This window comes from Scomber scombrus, chromosome 10 (assembly GCF_963691925.1).
Source record: "Scomber scombrus chromosome 10, fScoSco1.1, whole genome shotgun sequence".
Taxonomy (NCBI): Eukaryota; Metazoa; Chordata; class Actinopteri; order Scombriformes; family Scombridae; genus Scomber; species Scomber scombrus.
The window spans coordinates 11823214-11844658 of NC_084979.1; the positions used below are offsets into that span (position 1 = coordinate 11823214).

Here is a 21445-nt window from a genome sequence, read left to right on the forward strand (position 1 = left end):
ACAATAACAACTTTGATAAAGAGAGACATCAAAGCAAGGCAAATATTTTAATATCCATGATTTATAAGAAAAACACTGAACTTAACAACCTCAGAACTAGTGAACATTGATGAACAGCAATAGTTGCATAGGAACACATATTAATAATCTTAAAAAATAAAAATAAAAACGTACCAGGAATATCAAAACAAAGCACAATTTCTATTTACATTGTGGTAATGTATAATACTGATCATACTGTAAGCACAAATAACCCTAAATTATTTCACTTTTAAAGCATTAAAGTGCTCTTTTTTGACCAGTTGGTGGGTGAAAATGTGTGTTTGTAAGGGCCTTTAAAGAGAAAATGGCTGCAAGTCAGGTAGCAATTAAAGCCAAGTACTTACTACAAACAATTTTGACACCATTGCTAGAATTGCACCATGACTAATCATGCTGTATGGCAATGCAATTAAACTGGAATGTTGCTATTAAATATCCACAAACAAGTGCCATGACGATTGATACTAGGTAGTCTACACATCTAGCTGTAATCAATATATGAGGACCTTGCCCTGCAAGGTTTTTCAAAATACACAGAGAGGAACAAAAATGCTACTGTCTTATCTAGTATCTTGGTAAACAGGGATGCCATTTTTAATTTACTATTTACAATCCTGATTAAATCCCTGCTGTTAAGATATAATACTGTATTTGACTTTTTGTTTCTCAACTGTTTTGCAATGTGTTTCTATACATGACTTAACACAAGATTTTCCTATGACTTAACAAGAAAAAAAATCTATGGATGCTATGTCTAACTTTTGATATTACTTGTTGATTTTGATTTTGATTTTACATGAATACATGTCATTAATACCAAAGCCCATTAAATATGTTTTTAAACAATATGATAAACACATCATAACCATTCAAATATACATTACTATGTGTCCTTGTGGCCAGGAGTTGATTTACCACTCAATTCTATGCATTTGGTTCAAACAGCAGATACACTATTTTGAGTCTAAATGCCCCTATTCAATCACATCTAGTCCAGAACATTTACAAGATAAAATATATACATTTGTACAAGTGAAGGGAAACTGAAAGAAAAATAAATACATCAGTTGAGAACTAATTTTGTGTTTCTAAACAGAAAAATTGAAACTGGCAAGTTGCAAAATGATTGTGACATCTGTGTGATTGTGTAATTACTACACTTTATGTTCACCATAAATGTAAGTGGATGCAGTAAAAGAAAAAAAATGGCATGATTTATTGCACAGTGCAACGAAACAACATTCTGTTAATAATTAGAATTTCTCTCCTTTGGGAGCGCCCTGGTGGTCGAGTGGTAAGAGCGCATGCCACATAATAGCAGCATCCCCGGTTCAAATCTGGCCAGGGACCTATGCTGCAGGTCATTTCTCTCCTGTTTCCTGTCTGCCTCTCTGCCAACTACCATCTGAATAAAGGCATAAAAACCTTAAAAAAGAAAAAAAGAATTTCTCTTCTTTAACATACACTTATCAGAGTTCCAAAATGTATTGTCCAGACCATGTGTGTTTAGCATAGCCATGACAATGTAATGGTATTTGCTATGTAGACTTAAGATGTCCTTTTGGGTCATTTCATGTTCATTCTCCTGGGCTGAACAATTATTCAAGCACGAAACAAAGAGTGCACAGGAACATGCATGAGCACACTGAAAATGTCTCATATTCAAAATGGAACTTGATTCTCTACAACATGACTGACATATGACAGCAACATCTAAAAGCATTTTTAAAGACCCTATACACATGGTACTACTCTGTAAACAGGCTGTTGCTGACAGTGTTATTGGCAAAAACAGTCCATAGATTCTTTTTGGGCTCAGTGAACGTCGCTTTCCATGAACTCCTCCTTGATGGAGTGCTTGTTACGTGACACCTTGCAGTCGGGCATGTCGAAACCAAAGTCAGTCCACTCATCAGTAGCTCCTGCCATCCCTGACGTCCCAACAACACCTGACCTGTTGGGAATGGTAATAGTGTGGCGGACACGAAAGTGCACAGCCTCCATGACACGCTGACGCTGCAGTTCCCCACCGGCAGCCCCAATGGCTGCCATTGCTGAGGCAGCCATGTTGCTGCTGGAGCGCAGGAGCTGTTGGCCATGATACTCATGGTGATGAGAAGGGGCAGGCAGTTGGAGGGAAGCACCTTGTCTCATGTCCTGCAGACCTCGCCAGATGGCAATGCGGGACTGCTCCGGTATCTTCAGTGCACCTAAATCCTGGTAAAGCCACAAGGTTAGACATTTCAGAAATAACAGAAAGCAGGAGAAAACTAAGAACAAAAACAGAACAAGAAATGATAAGCTTTATTTGTAGAACTGTGTGAAAACACAGTTACAAAGAGCTTTACAAAACAAAACAACAAAAACATAATTCAAACTTAGAACATAAGACCTGATAAATAAAAATGGGTACAATAAGAACAAGTGAAATTAAGAAGATAAAGAGGAATAGAAACTTGACCAACTTGAGTAGTGCAGGCACATAGGCTAGTAGGGTGCTAGTAAATCTATGATATAGGTAGAGCTTTAAAGGAAATAGACAACAATTTAAAATCTGTTCTATACCTAACAGGTACCAGGTATTGTTGCAAGGATAGGAGTGATATGGTCTTGTCTCTTGGAAATGTTTGAATGAGCTGGAGATGGGAGATGGCCTATAATAATAATAATAATCCAATTGTGATAAAATTAACGCATAGATTTCTTTTTCGAGGTCTGCTTGAGACAAAAGAGTTAACTTTGGCAATATTCCTAATTTGGAGAAACCTTGGTGATTTGTATGTCCAAACAAAGTTCAGAATCAAAGGTCACACCCAAGTTGCTGCAGTGCTTAACATTGCAGGACAAGACAAGATTATTTTTCAAATCACTGGTCAGGTTAGAGGGACCAAATAAAAGAAGCTCACTGAGTCAGAAAAAGTTTTGTGACATCCTGTGTTTGATATCAGAGAGACAAGTTATAACATGTCTACATGACACTATCAGTAAGTAGTACATACTGTTTGGTGTTGTCCGAAAATAACAGACTGCAGCAAGTAAGCAAAATATGGGGCTTGCTCATCAAGACATTGCTCTACGAGTCCACAGGATGAAAACTCCACACATACACTTCTTGTCATAATTATTATTTTCACTTTGAGATGGAGTGCAGGAACAGAGTAGTTACCTCCATGGAGAGAGTCTGGAGATGGTAGATAGTTTGGATGCCTTGGGAGGTGAAGTAGTCAATGAAGTTCTGACAGCCCAGACTGGTTAGAAAACTGTATGGGGAGAAAAGCAGGGCTGCTTAGACTGACATTACACCACAGAAACACAGCCAAAAGTAGGACTTAAATATAAAAACTTCAACTTCATTACTGCTGATGAAACGTACAGGGGGAAAAAATCCTTATCTGATAGTTATGGTCATCATTCATTTTTATACAGAACTGTACAGAAAAGTCCCTCTTTCTACATCATTCCCTCACTATCTACTCATGCTATGATTACTTTATTTTAATATTGAGTGTTATAAAGATTTAGCTTCAAGTGGACAGAAACTATACATCCTGATAGACGCAGTGGAAGTAAAACCATAAACATGCATTTATATTAATGATTCATAAGGCCATTCTTGCTTTGGTGAAGAACCTTTATTATAAATACATGAAATGTTAAACTTTTGGCAACATACAGTGTAACCAAAAAAGAAGCTATCTGTACAAATTAACTGTACAATAAACATAACAATCTAGAAACCAAAGAGATGGACAAAATCTTTGTATCAAAAGTCTTGAAATTGAAATAGCAAAATGACTGCATTGACACATTATCTTAAAAAAATATGAAAAAAAAAGTTTTAAATTAAATAGAACTTGGAACATAAACAATGGAAATTTCTTTTGAAGAAAACTGGCTGTAGTGCATTGTATATACATTGTGACTGATTTTTAGATGTAACTGTATTACACACAGTTTGGGATTTTGCATGACATAACAAACCCTCTGGCAGCCATCGTGGGGGTCTATAACTCTTGAGCAGCTTGGCTGTACGAGTAGAGTAAATAGACATGATTAATGTTTTTGAATGGGAGTTGAGCAACAGATGTGCAACTATAGAGGCAAGTTTAGGTAAGAACATCAGTTGCTTTGTAAATGACTTTTGGACAGCTAACAAAAAACTTTTAGTGCATAGACATAGTCAATTGTACTTATTAAGGACAAACAGTTTTCGTCTCATGGCGTCCAAAATTTTGAAAAAAACATACTAAAACATTTCTACTTTTACTGAATTAACTTACTCCCATATCGCAACATTTCCAGGTATCTCTCTTTTTTCCAGTCATGTTTTTAAAATGGATAGACATTATTTCCATGCAGCCAGTGCTCCAGTGGATCATCTTTATGGCACCAGCCATGGTTGCTAGGAGATTTGTAATGCATTTGCAAAGCCTTTACACAGCAGCCATTATTAAAATCAACCTGACTGCATAACACATTTACCGCAAAAGGGAACTTTTTCAAAGAACAGTTTGACCACATTTGTACGCACATAGCCAAACAAAGTAGTTGTTTTGACATCAGCATGGCACCCGTTCATATTTATCCATCAAGTGCATCTAATTGTCTGCTGGCCTTTTTCAAGGCAATTAAAAGGGAGTGTCATTGGAGAGTGAGGTACCTGACAAGGCCGGGGTCAGGGTTATACGGAGGGGGCGGGCTGCAGTGGGAAGCAGACACTATTGTCTGACTGCTGTGGCCACCATTCATATCACCATTAGTCTGCATGTGGTGGCTGTTGTGCATGTTGGGGCCTGTGAGAAAGGAAGGAGAAAGGAAGGTGTGATCAAGTAAAATAATGAGCAGCAAAATAGCACTATTCTATGATTGCATAAATAGGCTTTCTTGGCATCAATATTTTCTGATATGGAAACTTTACAACAAATTTACTGAAATATGTTCCTAATGAGTAGATCTGATTTGATATATGTAAACCACACATATTGTATAAACACTCACCCATATGAGCCATGTTGGTGGGGGCAGTGGGGTGTTGCTGGGGCTGCTGCCCCACCAGCTGGTTGACTGAGGGTGGTTTGCTGAGGCCTCCGTGGCCGTGAAGCTTCATGTTGGACAGTGGCGAGTAAGAGGACGGAGATGCTATGTGGCTCCTAGAGAAAAGAGTTACATGGTTAGAGGAATGTGTGTAACATGTGTTTGGGTTGATCAAATTCAGTCACATGTAATTATGAACAATGCTGTATGTATGTGTACCAACTGTATGTTTATGTGTGTGTGTGTGTATTGGAGTGACTCACGGTCTCTGCAGCAGCTGTTGCTGTGTTTGTTGTCTGTAGGAGTCCACCAGTGGCTGTGGCACCAGCTCCACCAGCTCCAAACTGTCTTTAATCTTCATCAGCAGCTCAAAGTTCTCCCGACCACGAACCTACAGACAAACACAACACGTTACTTACGATATTAATTAGTTATAGAATAATGACTCATCAAATTTAAAACATTTTTAATTTCTGACTTATTGTACTTTGAAGAATACTTTCATGTAAAATAATAAGTGTGTGAAAGGTTCTCACAGGAATATAGTAAATCTCCTCATCTCCATGCCTCCTCTTCCTCATGTTAATGTTTGGGCTGGGAATACTTGGTGGGCTCTGTTTAAAGTCTATAAATAACAGAAACAGAATCATAGTCAAACAGGTTTCTAACACATTTCTGTTAGATCTGTAAATGTGAAGTTATGTACGTGTCATTCAGTTTAATTGAACTTACTACGCTTGTTGGCGCTGCCATTTTTGGCCACACTATCATTAAGGGCTTGTTGTTCCCTAAAGTGGTCCTCATCCGCTTTGCGGTCCCGGCCGGGACATGCACATATCCGACCTTCAAATGACCTTCGGCCCAAAACTTGACCACTGCAGAGATGTTCAGAGATAGAAAAAAAATCATCAAAACAGGAGTTGAAATGGAGGTTCTTTAATTAAGTCCACATATTGAACAAACATGTCTTTACAATTCAGTGTGACTTTAACTTGGGGGACCAATGCACCAAATGCACACTACTCTCTATGGTTGCAAACATACTTTATGCTTAAATTTTAATTAACACAATAAATAGTACTGAGTATTAAATATATGTAATTTATAAAGTAGTATGTTATTTGCTTCATATTGAACTGTGGGCTGTGAACTGTGAGCACCTTGTTTGAAAAGTCTATTTGCATGACGTATGAATTTTTGACTTACTCCCTGGTTTCCAAGGTAATGATGATGAGGATGGGTCTCCTGTTCATGCCGCCAACACAGCTGCTGTTGCACATGAAGTTATACAGGATGGTGGTACACTCTGTCCCCACCTGCAATACACAATAATGAATCCCACTAATAAGTGGATGCTGAGAGGTGATGAATGTTTGATTGATTTTATTCTATTTGATACTAGACTAAACTATTTATTTCTGCACATCTTCACTCAAGCAAAACTTCCATTTTACAGTAAATGTTACCAATTGACCACTAGAGGGAAGTGTTGCAGTGCACTAGGGGGAGATGCTTGTAGTTCATTAACCTCCTCTGGTGCTATCAGACATTTTGATTTCTCACTCTTGTACTTGTTTGGACGTGCCCGACATCTTTAATTAGATATGAGCTTTCTAGGATGTACTACTAAAATGTACAGTTTCTTTGTAACGAATATGACAGATCTATGGTGTGTCTTGAATGACAATGAATGGGCTGATGTACATAATGTTCTGGACACATTTCAGATATTGAGATGTGAAAACATGTACACAATCCACATCTCATTACAAAACAACATAATTATACACAATGAAATGTCTAAATACCCATTTTAGGTCTAAATGTAGACTAAAGTTGCTGATGTTAAAAGCTGAAGTCATGAGTAAAGTCCTAATACAATACATTGTGTGTCTCTGTGATGTACAGTTACTGATGAACCACCAACCTGTGGAGCCTCATAAGGCACAAACACACTCTGCCGGCCTGTGACAGGATCATCCAAGTACTGACTGAGGTTGTTCCCCTCCACTCTGATCAGGTGACTGGCGGGGGCTACCTGGCCTGATGACAGAATAGAATAATAAAAGGTGAGGATTCATCACACATACCAGTTAAGTGTTGTGATTAATGAATTATGTATCTTATTCTGTCCAGTCATTAACATCATAATCCAGGATTTGCAACACAACAACAAAAATGTTTTGGAAAATTATTGGTATATTTTGGGAAAATCATAAAATATCATAGGTGAGTCAGGTATCAATAAAGGGAGTGGTTCCTAATACCATCATTAAAGTCTCGTCCCAGTTCGTGGTTGGGGCAGCGTTTGACCACCTCTGTGACGTGCTCCGCCTTCTTGTAGACGGGCATGGCTCTGATGATGCTGCCATGTGGAGGAGAGGAGGACAGCTTGATCTGGATTGGACAGGTCTTGGCAATCTGACAGTAGAGCTTCTTCAGCAAGGGAGAGTACTGTTTGGGAAAATAAAACACACAGAGCGATCTCAAATTTGTGATCTCAACTAAGAAATGACAACATTGTGTGTGGTGTGCGTATATTTTTGGTATCACAAGGTAGCCCCCCCCCCCCCCCAATGAAATAATTCAATCAATCATAGCTGTTGTGTTAACATTTGTATCTCCAACTTCAGGAGATTTAGAGTGACTTATAATGAGTGTGGAAAGTAAACATACCTAATGAATAAGATTGATTAGTTAAAAAGAAAATACCGATTGATGCCTTACACTTACACATACAATTACATTTTTCAATCAACCTACAGATATGAATGATGTCAGACTTTCCTCAGTTTCATGTAAATGCTCTCAAGAAGATATTATGGATAAAACTAAGAAGGGAAAAAGGTGGCAGTGAACATGTTAATCTCAAAGATGTTTCCAGAGGTGGATTTTTATTTCAAAATGAATTTCATTTCATTTGAGCCATTAAGTCATCTATCACCAGAGGAAGTGGGCAAATAAAGTGGATCACTGTGAACACACAACATTTTAATTATCACATAAAATCTTGACTGGAAAACAAATTGTGTCATTTGGGGAAAGGGAGAGTATGAAAAGAAAGGGAAAATACACGAGGACTGTAAAGCAGTCAGACGTAATTCTAAGTCTGTGTTGTAAAGGTAATTACTGTGTTATTAGAATGAATAAATGATTATTATCTAGAATACTTGGTTTGTAGGTAGTAATGAGACACTGCAGCAGACGGGAGACACACACACGCTAAAAAGGAAAGATTGGAAAAAATTGCTTTGTCTGTGTTTGTACCATGCAGCTGAAAAATAAATGAATGGATGATCATTTTAAATTGTTCAGTTACGGTAAATTTCAAACTGATTCCTCAGTGTAAAGGCATTTAAATGTGCACATGCATACAGACGCATGCACGTATGTGTGTAAATTCCTGTTTAGATACACAGAAAGACACGAGGACGGGGGATGGAAAAGCCTTAACATGCCCTGACACAATCACAAAATCTCAAAAATCTTCCCGTGGAAATCAAACTGGGACCTTCCAGGAAAAAAAAGGAGACAGTTGTCCTGTGTGGACTTGCTACAATGGGCTTGAATACAAATGCAACAGCGTACCCTATGTCATAAATACATTCACCTCAAGATCTGCATTTCTGCCATATCAAAAAAAGGACTTTGTCAAAGTCTTTCTGAGGTTTTTAAAATTTGGTTTAAACCCCAAATCCTGTTATTAACTATCTGAATCAGAGAAGCAGATTCACTGCATCTGTCGACCAAGTGTCAGTCCTTCTTTTCTTTTGTATCTATGTCACAAAGTAAGTTAACCTGCTGGAAGTATATGCATCCACTTTCCCCAATCTTTTTCTCCACCGATTTTACAGTTGATTCTTCTACTCTGTCTTTCACTCAGCATATGTGTCTGTTGCTTCAATTTGCTTTTCATTTTTTCTATCAGTCTTTTACAAGTCCCCTAAATTGCTGCTACCAAGTTAACCCTTAAAGTCACATCATGCATACCCTAAATTCTTCTGCTCAACACTGATCATTGTTCTTTCAAAAGGGGCTTTCCTTTTTCTTCATTTTTCTTTCTAAACCATTCCTTCCCCCCTCATTCTTGACCATCCTTGGTTCTTGATTCAATTTATTTATCCATTTTAGCTCTTTGAATTCAATCCTTCTGCACCTCACCGTGACTTATAGTGTCAAGGATTTAAGATTTTTCTTCAACTTAACATACATGTAATAACTTTTTGAAATAACCTTTTCAGTCCACCGATTATCCAAACTAGTATTTGACTCACCCACCAGACAGTGTCTGTCCCAATGAGGGCTGGGAAAGCATCATTCCCACACAAACAACTGCTGGATTCATTGTTGTGACACCATTACTAAAGCCCCTTACAACCACACACACACCCTTAGCCATGAGCACTCCCTCAAGGGCAATGAAAATACCTGTACACAACATTACCTTTTCCCACCTAGTTTTCCTTGACAAGTCTCAACAGCCCGTCCATACCATGAATAAATAATTTTCCTGAGATGCAACAGCCAGACAAACGTCTTCTTTACAGACCCGGGGACTATCTCATCTTGAAAAATAATCCATTGGTCTACTTTCCAACATGATTACAACAGAAAGATTATTAACGCATTTGGCATTTGAAAAAAAGGAGGATTGAAGATTGTGATTTAATGTTTTAGCAGGCAGCATCACTGACAGGAGCCATTGATGTCCAGTCATGGTGGTAGTTTAATAGATTTATGTAAAGTTATGCAGGCTGAACACTGACTCTGTGTTTTACTTCTAATACATAATACAAATGTATTACCTTTTAGTAGCAGACTGACAAATGTCAAATTTCCTACAGCCTGTGAAGACAACAAGGAGCATTTAAAAATATCCATGCTCTCAGCTACAATATTATGTGTAACTTAAACTTGAATATTGTTCCTATTAAACAACATATGATAATTAGACTGTTACAAAGACAAAAACGTTTTTTCTTCAGGCTTACTAAGAAACAACTCAGAGTGTTTTTAAGTAGAGACTAATGCCAGATGACAAGGGCTTAGACAAGTCTGTCTTGTCTTGCACAAATATAGTCAAACCATTCACCTTTACCTAAACCACTTTAATCCACATTCACACAATCACAATATTATATATGCAGGTACTTAAAGCCAAGATGTTTTCAGCTGATTTGTGATTTAGTTTTATACTATGGCCATGACTAACATTATTTTCTTTTTTTAATTCTGTCTTACAAACGTTTCTGACAGAAAGTCAGTAATGGTCTGAAATTCCACTTCTATAATCCTTTTGACCTGGTGTTAAAAGTGTCCATTGCAAAAGCAGTTAGTTTCTTAATCAACAAAAAATGATCTCTTGCTAAGTTGTAGGAACCATGGGGATCAGTGGTTTTGGGATATTAGTTTTGAACATCTCAAAGTGCATGAAAAAGTCATAATTTACTTTTTGTATTTTCAGTGTTCGAGAATACAGATGCCGTGGGAGACGTCTCAACTCGTCCTCCACAAAAAAACCGGTGCGTACATGCACAAACAGCACATAGACATGAACACATATACACGAATATGTGAGTTTAGCTCCATGTGTCAGTGGTGTGTCAGTGGTAAAGTGCAGCATTTATAAAAGATCTACAGTGTCTGATGTGCTTCCTGTGCAGACAAGAGATGCTTAGTGATGGATAAACTGATCTCGGACATAGAGATGGATGATGGAATTTGGATGCAGATGAAAAAAATGGTGAGAGAACAAATGCGACTAAAGGGATTATTTAATTTAAGAGAAAAATGTCAAGTCAAATTAGTATTACATGAAGTTTATAAAATGATAGATTACAACCAATACAAATCAGTAAAGACTGAAATGTTCAAAAATTCCCAAATCTATGAGGAAAAACCAATGATCGTTCGCTCATGACCTAGCTAACCAAATTGAATCAAAATCTATTCAAAATCTTTTGAGCTCATGTATACTGGAACTAAGTGTGTTGTTATGTGGTATAGAAACATCCAGCAATTCCTCCTGAAATGTGATTTAGTTTTCATTGCAACCTCAGTGCTATTGATATTGAATCCATCCATCCATCTTTCCTCCTACCTCGACACAGTGGACCATTGGAGGCAGGTCCTGACAGGCTTGTGGAGGCAGGGTGATAATTGCCAGATCGTCATCCATATACACAAGCAACAGCATGCCCGCCGCAAATTCGCTTAACTGTCCAAATATCGAATACGTTTACGTGCACACACACACGGGCACACAAAGCCGACATACAGTCTACACACTGTACACATTCACACAATCTATGCTTTCAATACAGTCTGTAACTATATTGGACATACATTTATCAAGAATGTCCCACACCTTTGTTGACATTAACTGTCTGGTCAGTCAGTGTGAGACATTGGGAATTAAGGCAATTAGGAAGGTATTTATCAAACATTTTGCTTCAGATTGCAATAAATTAGAAGATTTCTCTTTTTTCTTCTTCATTTCAGTTACTTTAGATCTGAAAATAATGACGTCATTATTTTGATGTTTTTTCATGTGTGAAAAAAACACGTAATGTTTTTTGTAATGTGTTTTCATGTAATTTTTCATGCTCCAGCTTGACATCTGTTACCATACAGCCTACTAACAGATGACATACTCAAAGTAGTAAGAGTAAGTCAAATAGCATATCAACTGACACAGCCCATTGAGATTATAAAAGTCTTCTGGACAGGATGGTTTAAACATAGAGTTACACATGGTGTTAAGGGACACACAGCAGAGTAGAGCAAATGTTTCCCAGATTGATGACATCCCATAATCCAGATCATTTCCTGACCAATGTTGATACTGGACAATGTTTTATTTAAGCACTTCATTTACTACAAAAATCATTTCCATTGGCAGCACACTGATCTGAATAACACAAACTCACATAAACTCATATAATCATGAGTGTTTTCTTGTTAATGTTACTGATAAGACACATCCGAGCACCCACATGTGTGATAAACCTTCCTTATTGAGTGTATTTTGTCAGATCTGTTGGCAGGAAGGCCAACGATGATGTGGTCGCAGATGATGCACAGGGAAAGGAAGGGAATGATGCATTGTGCAGGGCATGTTGGGACCTGTGTCCTAACGGAGAGAGGCTAATAGCTGGGAAGAGCAGCTTCTGACAAGCCGCTGTTCAGTGCATGCTCGAGCCTGCAACCCTGCTGCATCACACTCCCTTCCACTCCTGACACATACTGTACGTGCGTGTACGCACACACACACACACACACACACACACACAAATCTGTGTGTATGGAAAGAGGTCTTATTATTTGACAAGGCTGAGGTGTTAGATCTCATTTCCAGCCGCGGTGACGCTTGCCTGCTCCCAAGCCAAGGAATCATCTTCATCTCAGAGTTTCAGAGCTATTATCACTAATGCATGGTGTCTTGACGAGACAGGAGGGGGACTGGAAGATTACCAGACTAGCTTAACATGAGCTTGGATGGACTTACTGTGTGTGGAAACATTATGATAGATGAGGAGAAAAGGGCTTTTTTCTTTCTTTTCTCTTCTCTTCTTTTCTCCTTTTGAATGGTGAAGCAGAATGGCATGGACTGCCTTGAAAGCCAGTTCTGTGCAGCTACAAATCTAACTTTCCGTCAATCATTCAGTAGACAACTTGAAAAGAGGGGATTTAATGAGAACTGCTTGATGCAATAGGCAGCTACCTTTCTCATAATCTCCCAAAGCACTGCATGCCACCCGCTCTTAGTGGGAGGCAAAGGGGTGGGGATAGGGGGGAGGCTAGGTAACTGATTATAGTCAATATGCCCCTATGGCATTCGGCATTCCCCACTGCCTGAGGCTACAAGAAATCGGCAAGAAAGCCAGAGCCTGTTAAGTCCTTCATTCAAACAAAATGACTCAGTCTGGTCCACATAGTCATCCATTTTTTCATGTTCAAACCTGGGCCTTCTACTGAACACTTGTGCATTAACTTTAGACACACACATAAATCCTCACGCATCCCTAGTGTTATTTTTGGGGAATCCCCTATCATTGGCAGAAAAGTACTCATTCCGAAGGGCTTGACTATAATCGCTTTACTTTTCAAAACTAACACTTCTAAAATGATCATCCCACATGATCTGAGCCCTCACAAAGCCACTGTTTGCCACTGAGTTCTCAAATCTAATCAGGCAAACCTTTACGTACACTTGGTTTTCTGAGTTTGGTTTTTAAAAAGTTGCAGGTTCTCTTTTTTACTGTAAAGAAACATTTTCTATGCTGCATCACTTTGTACTGTATTGTACTTTTTATCGTCTTTATGCTATTAATGGTATCACACACAAGATCATGCTGCAAAAATAGCTTATTGTTCAGTTGCAACTGTATAATATTACTTGAAGACTTCCTCTGAGAGTTTGCCAATCGTATAATCAGGCCTGCAAGATAAAAAGAAAGCATTACAGTAAACTCCATAAAAGCCATGAGCAATCACCCGGTCTCTCTCTCTCTCTCAATCTAATCCCTCCTGTTTAATGCTAGCAGAGGCATCAGAATAATCACAGGTTTCCTCACAGTTCTTTTTCTGCTGCCTCATCATCTGTATCTTAAGTCGTGTGCCAGTCAAAAACTCCTTTGTCTCTCCTCTCCTGGTAACAAAAAACGTCTATTCTGAATTGTTCAGACAGATGGATTCAAAGCGTTCTTCTTTGTTCATAAAATTGGGATCATTTTCAAACTAAAGCTGATAAGAGTTTTAATTTTGTTTCAAAGGGGCAGATGTTACTATAGTGACTGAACAAGAGGGACTGTTGGCTACAGCTCTTGAATTTAAAGTTTAAGAGTTTTGGGGATTAGCATGCTTCTTTGATTTGATGTTTTTCCTTAGTCAAGATATTTGGAACTTTGGGATATCACGGAGAGTAAGACAAGTCAATTTGAAGGGCAGAGTAGCAAGTATCACAAGAGGATTTCATTACATTGCAAAAACTTAGACACATTAAACACATTCATAATTTTTGTGGTATTTTCTTGGTTTCTGTTTATGTAGTTTGGTCGTGAGAAAGACCAGAGTCAGACAATGGAAGTGAGAGGAAGGAGATGACAGACATATTTTAGGAGAGGACGAGGTGAAACTTAAGGTGCCAGAGGTGACAGCCATGAGTGTGTGTTAATACCAGAGGAAGAAAGAGACAGAGAAAGAAAAGCAGCAGGTCAAAGACCACCGCTCTAATGTCCAGAGAGGGATCTTCTTACATCACTGAGGAGAGGAGTAAAGGAGCCCATCACGCATGGTTACCTCCAGCAAACACAGCCACGGAGGAACCCCTCAGTTGATCACACAGAAACATTCACAGGCCTGGATGCTAACAGGCTCAAGAAAACATGCACGTGCACACACACACACACACACACACTAAATAAAGGAAATGCAGTTTGTCTCGTCTCTTGTTTCAGAGAGGTCAACTGTGTGACAGTCGGAGGTGACACCTCTCTAGCAGGAGACTTCTCACCAGGTCGTGACAAATTACACAGCTCCCATTTCACTTGTCTCTCACCACCATCACATCACAAGGTAGTTTTGTATGTGTGTGTGTGTGTGAATGTGTGAGTTGTATTCATTAGGTATTGTAAAGTGTTTCTCTAAATTCCTAAATCCAGGTTATTTTGTTTATTCTGTGCTCCTCGTCTAAGTAGTGTATTACTTCTACCACTACTGCTACTGTGTATTGGTAGAAACAGCAGTAGCAGTAACAGGAGTTATTTTCCCACCATTATATTTATTATATTACAATTATATGTAAATATGTTACATTGTCAACAACTCAGAAAAGCTTCTTTTTAGTATGTGGAAGCTCTCTTAGTAAGAAACATGTCCAAAAAGTTCAAAACAAATCTGACTTTCGATATTTTGTAAAAGAGAAAAAAAGGCAACAACAACAACAACAACAACAACAGTGTTATATTTCTGTTAAGACTGACACACATCTGCCTTTCCAAAATATTTAATATCTAGCATCTAATGTAGCGATGCAGTACATGATGCAACAGTTCTTTGATTCAAATGTACTCAAATATATCTCAGAAGTCAACTGTGTGATTAGAAAAAAAGCCAAACTTTCCCTGTTGCATTCATCACATTAGAGTATAAGAGGTGAGTAAAGATGAATCACTGAATGCTCTTTTACTTTCTCTTGCAAGTGACACGCCTGCACATGTGCTGGCTTGAGTGAGTGTGTGCCTGTGTGTGTGTATGTGTGTTAAAGAGTGTCTTTGTGTGCATGTTCATATGTGTGCAAGATAGTTACACTGTAAAACTGAGACCCAGAAAGGCAGAAAGAAAAAAGACAGACTTGCACACACAGAGGCACACACTGCATGCCAAAGCCAAGAGAGTGTGTGTACTCACGGTCCATGTGGCAGACTTAGCGGTGCTGGATTGCTGGAAGGACACCTGGAAGGCGTGTGGTCCGGGGTAGTCGGTGTTGGAGGGGATGGCCGGTGCAGGCGACAGGCCCTCGAAGGTGGAGTTGGGCTGGGAGTAGGGCGAGGGGGTGGGCACGGCTGACGAGGAGGCGTTCTCGGAGCTGTAGGGGCTGGCGGACGTTGCACGGCTCCCCAGGCTCTCCATGCTGCTGCTCAGCAAGTTGTACTGGGACTGGGGAGAGAAGAAATGGCAAAGAGAATGAGAGAGGCAAAGAGGGAGGAGAGAGATAGAGGGAGGACACAGGTAGAGGTGCTGGATAGACAAGAGCTTGGAGGCTTAAAGTGAGGTCGGATTACACTGAGAAGGGAGTGTTGCGAGCACTGTGTGTCATGCTGCATGTGTAACTGTCCAGGTGGATGTCCATGATTAACAATGTACACTTTTTGTGTGAGAAGGACTGAGATTAATGGATAATATCATCAAGCATGCAGGGACACAAAGTTATGTATGTGAGTGTGTGTGTGTCAGTGAGTGAGTGTAAGTGAGTGGCGGCTGCAGTGAGGTCCCCACAGTAGCCTCCTTGGGGCTATATGCGCAGAGTTGTAAAACACAGTTGTAATTTGCGCTCTGCCTAATTGCCTGCCATTCCCCCCTCATCCTCACCACGATTTGAATATGTTTGCTCTGAGGTGTGTGTGGTAACACTCTTTTCAAAGTTAATGCACCCTATGAGGCCCATTTCTAGTTGTACACAAACTCATACTACTGTCGGAAGAAACTGCTGAGGCTGTATCTTTTTATGTTCATTTGTTGATTCCCTGTTACACTATTTGAACTAGAACACACACAAACACACACACACACACACACACACACACACACACACACACACACACACACACACACACACACACACACACACACACACACACACACAAAGACAGAAAATACAAACAGCCAACTGCAGTACAGCCAGTCCACTTATCCACCTTTTGCTCATCAATACCAATAGTTGTCTTCTTTCAGCAAGTCTATAATCTAACCAATTTGACACTGGCTGATTCTGAATCAACAAGAGAAAAACAAGTTGCATGTAATACTATGAAAAAGAAATAATCTGAATAATTTATTTTTTTTAAATCCCAGATATATCCAAGCTGCCCACATATGTGTGTCAAATAACATACACTGATGGCAATACACACTACAGTAGCCACAGCATTGCACACACACAGACAAACACACACACACACACACACACACACACACACACACACACACACACACACACACACACACACACACACACACACACACACACATCATAATAATTATTTTAAGAGCAGGACAAAACAGAATCTTTACCTTCTTTTTCACGTAGTACATCCTCTAATGCTTTGGTCTCATTTGTCAACTCTTCAGTCAGAAATGTCCAAATACAGCAAAGAAAAGAGAGTGCGGGACCATAGCCTAACCAGAGAGTTCAAGCGAGGTGTGCATCAGTGGACACACCGCACACTCTCTATCACACACACATATACACACACAGACACATGTACAGCCAGGACAAAGGTGAGGACTGGTGTGGAGAGAGAGAAATGATAGACTGAGACGAAGGGAGAGAAGGAGAGAGGGAAAGAGGGATGGGAACCCAAAAAATGGTACAACGTTCTAATTATGGCATGTCCGGACATAGACTGCAATGCCGGGGCACATGTACACACATGCTCCAAAACACCTTGTGAAGGCCTGTACTAAGTAAACACTGTCTGGTCTGATGGAGAGTGAGAGAAAAGAGAGAGGGAAAGGCACAGAGAGGCAAGAATTGTAAACACATTAAAGAACAAGAGTTCAAGGGTCAGACCCCTTCCAACCGGTATTGTATATCAGTACAGTGTTAAATTAGCAAAATCATTAATACTTGTTGGAAATAAGGATCAATTATAGGAATAAATGGTTTATTTAAACTAATTTAAACTCTATATTGTTTAAGATAGAAACAGAGGAGTTTTATGTTTAATTTATAACCTCACTGACTTAGTCCACTTCTGGTCAGAATCCAAATCTGAAATCCATCAAAGCACATACACCTTACACTGAATTTCTTTTTTTAAAACTATGTCTATTTGGAGAGATTTAGAAATCATTATTTAATTTGGAAACAGAAAACACCACCGACATTAAAAAAACATTATTATTTGCTCTAACTCTGTCAGAAGAAACACATAAATACCTGTAATTTCTCACAAAGAAGTCAACAGAATACAACAGATGGATGTGCTTGAATTGTGCTTTTTTTGTCTTTGTCATCATTGTCTTCTGTTATATTTACCTGTATCATACTCTAAGTAACCTCATTATCATCCCGCTCAACTCTGCTTTTTGTGTTTTTTTCACTAAAAACTAATAGAAACTCAAAACTGGAGACAGAAGGATATAAAAACCTCATGTGTTTCCATACAATTGCTCAGTAGAGGAAAGCAAAGGTACAGGTCAGTGTCCTAGACTTAATGCAAACTGTGGCTACTGTTGGCTAAATGAGGATGCACACATGCATGGGTGTGTGAATCTATACATTGACAGTATAACACATCATCATATAATATGTGCTAAATCAGCATATATAGGACACAGCTGGTCTCAAAACCAAAAACGTCAGTTATTTACTTGTTTTCTTTCTAGAAATGCAGCTTTAAATTAGTGGTAACAGTAAAAATTGCATGTCAAGGGTCTTAAAGGTCTTTCTATGTGTGATGAAAAATGTTAATCAGTCTAGGCTGCTGCGCTCTGATGTTCTTTTTCTGGTGATCAGTTCTGTTCTGTCCTCACTCTGAAATCCGACTGTTGACTGCTTTTGAAGTCTTCCTCTAACATGTATTGTCAAAGGGGCTTTAAAAGCATAAGGTAAGCCCAGGTGTATGTGTCAACAACAGAAAACACTTGACACACACGCACATGAAAAAATGTGCACACACTGTCACACAGACACATGCACTCACAGGTGTGCTTGGTCTTAATGCCTAAACTCGACCCGCAACAAGTTGAAACAGAGGTAAAACCTCCGCTGCCACTATGTGAACAAGTGTGTGTATATTCAGTGTGAGTAAGTGTTGATGCTTCCCATCCCAACAATGTCTGATGTCCCCCATGGGCAGCCATCCTGGTAGCTGCCACTCAAAGCTGAGCTTTAAAGGCTCAAAACATTTAGAGACGTAGATAAGCCAGCCACAACTACTCTTACCTGTCAAGATGAGTGAAATATAATAGACAGAGGATAAGGAGAGTATCACTCTGCTAATGACCATTGTTTACAGCCACTGTACTTATTAAACTGAACTCTGTAGTTTTGCTGAGCAGCATGGCCACTTTTAACACCGTTAACAACACAGATTCACATATTGCAAATGGTTCTGTTGAAATAACAAAACAACTTGACCAGGAAGTGAAGGTAGGCTCCAAAAATGAATAACATGGCATCATATGAAAACTGGCATGCCGAAACAATACCAACTATGTGCATTAGAAGTGAGGATGAGAGGAGTTCAAAAGTGAAGTGATGTGTAAGAATGTTGCCCCCTGTTGGGTATATTTGGCAGTATAAATCCACACTCAAGCCAACCTGAAGAATAAACATGTGTCAAGACTTTTAAATGGAACTGTATATTTTTATTTTCATATCAACGGTAATAGATTATTATAGCATCTTTGGAGTGAATTCCAAATAACTTCATGGTTAATTTAAAAAGGAAAAGAAGGGACACATAAAATAGAGTAGCAGGTCATGTGGCTGGATATTTCAGGGGCATCATCCATCTATCTAAATTAATTGAACTTGTTAAGCAAGAAAACTAGTTATACCAGGTCATCTACCTAATTGTTTTGATTCATACTTAACAAGTTCAAATTCAAGTAGCCATGCCTATTTATGCATACATTAAAAAAACAATAGATCAAAATGAGATTTCCAAAGATCATCTCATTCTCAAACAGCATGAGTTATGAGTATACACAGATTCACTCTTTCACCTGTTTGATGTTTGCCTCTAAATCAAAGCTGACAACAAACACACTCTTCTGAGGTAAGACACCATTTATGCCAGAACACAACTAACTCTTGTCCACTTACCACACCACACAGCATTGTAGGGCTCCTTAAAGATCAGATGGGGTGTTTCTACGACGTCTCTGTGACCCGGCTCTCATAGAACTTTAACTCTGTCGTGGTCATGTGTGACTGTGGAAGTCAAGCTCCCCAGAGCCAGCTGACCCCTCTGTTGAGCAGGACATGATGGAGGATAACATGAGATGTCCTGCCTGTCTTCTCTTCCACTTGTTTCCCTTGCCTGACTGGGCCTTCTCAACTCGCCTTGCATCTAACAACAAATCCTTGCTCCGCCCCCTTTTTTCTGTCATGACTATTCATTAACTGGCCAGGCAGGCCCAGGCTTGCCCACTTTAAGATTAGAGCCTACCAATATTCTAGATCAAAAAGGGAAGGAAACGTAAAAGTGTCTGAATTAATATTTGGAAGACCAAGTGTGCATGATGACACTAAGAATTGTAGGATGAGACGATGATTTTGCTATTAAGAAAAGTCATTGAGGTCAAGCTGAAAACTAGGCTATGTTTGTCTTATTTCATAAAAAATTCACATATATGCACCTTGCAAAAAAATGCAAGGTGCATATACCTTCAAACATATGTGGATGTTTGAATACGTACACATATACACAGACACGCCCAAGCCTACAGATGGTTCTACAGTGGAGCAGTAAGGGGTCCTGGCTCAGTGTTTAATTAGCTCTCCCCCAACACACACACACACACACACACACACACACACATCCACCACCCCTCAGTCCCTAAAGACCTCATAGCAGTGAGATAGAGAGAGGGAAAAGGCTGCAGTGGAGAGGGAAACTACATTGGAGGGAATCTCCTCAACACTGGAGGGAAAAGTGAAAGGATGCAACAAACAAAATGGGAACAGAAAAGATCCCTGGATGTGTGTGTGTGCTTATAGGGAAACCATCAGTGCTGACACTGAGGAGGAAGACACCTTTTAGGTAACAGAAAAAGTTGCGGTTTCACCAAAAAAAGTACAATTGACCACAAAGATACAAACTGAACTACAATGGGAGCTCATATTCCTACCATCACATTGTCATTCATGTCCCTCATGTGGTAAACGTCCATGGAGACATCAGCAGCACTGCGGTGGTTCCCTGGGGTGCTGGTAGAAGGCATCTGGCGCTCACCTGGCTGCGTGCCTGGAGGAAGCTCAAAGTAGGTGCTGTCTGGTTCCCTGTGAACACACAACATGGATAAATGCTGATCAAAGAGGGATGGGTTTATCAATAATAATCAGAGAACAAAGTGTGTATGTCTTTTATGTGACATAACAAAATGCCTGCTTAGGAGCACCTTGGTAAAAAAAAAAAAAAAAATATTTACTGCAGTTTTCCATGACAAAATCACCAAAAGTACACACAAAGCAAAACATGAACATAAGTGGCTAAAAATAGAGATAGGTGTATGCAATGCATTTTGAGCACTCTCTTCCAGGACGCTGACCTTTAGAGCTTGAAACGCTTCACATTACAGCACATGTAGATTACATTACATGTAGATTTCTGACTCTGATTGATGATATCTGCAAATCAGGCACTTCTGTTAATGTTTTCATTTTTCAATGTTATCCATCATTTAAACAACTTTCCCACACATACAATACAGACTGCTGACATTAAAAGTGCTGGATTAGCTGGATTATCAATATGCTGGATTAGTATTAAATTAAGAATGATCATATTCTTATTTACTCAAGAATGATCTATTAGTAGATGAGACAATGATATGTGTTTTGAGATCAGTGCCTGACACACTTAGCATTTTTAATAAAACAATTCATTTGAGAATATGTTCATCACGTGGAAAGTAA

At 39.1% G+C, this 21445-nt stretch overlaps 1 protein-coding gene across 2 annotated transcripts in view; it reads right to left on the reverse strand.

The window, feature by feature from the left end:
• Positions 1 to 1857: 1857 nt before the first annotated feature.
• The window catches only part of tp73 (tumor protein p73), a 28487-nt gene continuing 8899 nt past the window's right edge, over positions 1858 to 21445 (reverse strand). Inside the window, exons 3-14 of one of the 2 annotated variants that reach the window (XM_062426471.1) lie at positions 20659 to 20809; positions 15487 to 15735; positions 7344 to 7530; positions 7004 to 7119; positions 6283 to 6392; positions 5809 to 5951; positions 5613 to 5701; positions 5340 to 5467; positions 5041 to 5192; positions 4703 to 4835; positions 3209 to 3302; positions 1858 to 2259 (exon numbers count right to left, since the gene is read on the reverse strand). In XM_062426471.1, coding sequence (XP_062282455.1) covers positions 1858 to 2259; positions 3209 to 3302; positions 4703 to 4835; positions 5041 to 5192; positions 5340 to 5467; positions 5613 to 5701; positions 5809 to 5951; positions 6283 to 6392; positions 7004 to 7119; positions 7344 to 7530; positions 15487 to 15735; positions 20659 to 20809 — 1954 coding nt within the window. Of the gene's footprint in view, positions 2260 to 3208; positions 3303 to 4702; positions 4836 to 5040; positions 5193 to 5339; positions 5468 to 5612; positions 5702 to 5808; positions 5952 to 6282; positions 6393 to 7003; positions 7120 to 7343; positions 7531 to 15486; positions 15736 to 16869; positions 16891 to 20658; positions 20810 to 21445 lie in introns of those variants that run through there. The other variant, XM_062426472.1, reaches the window with a different exon arrangement.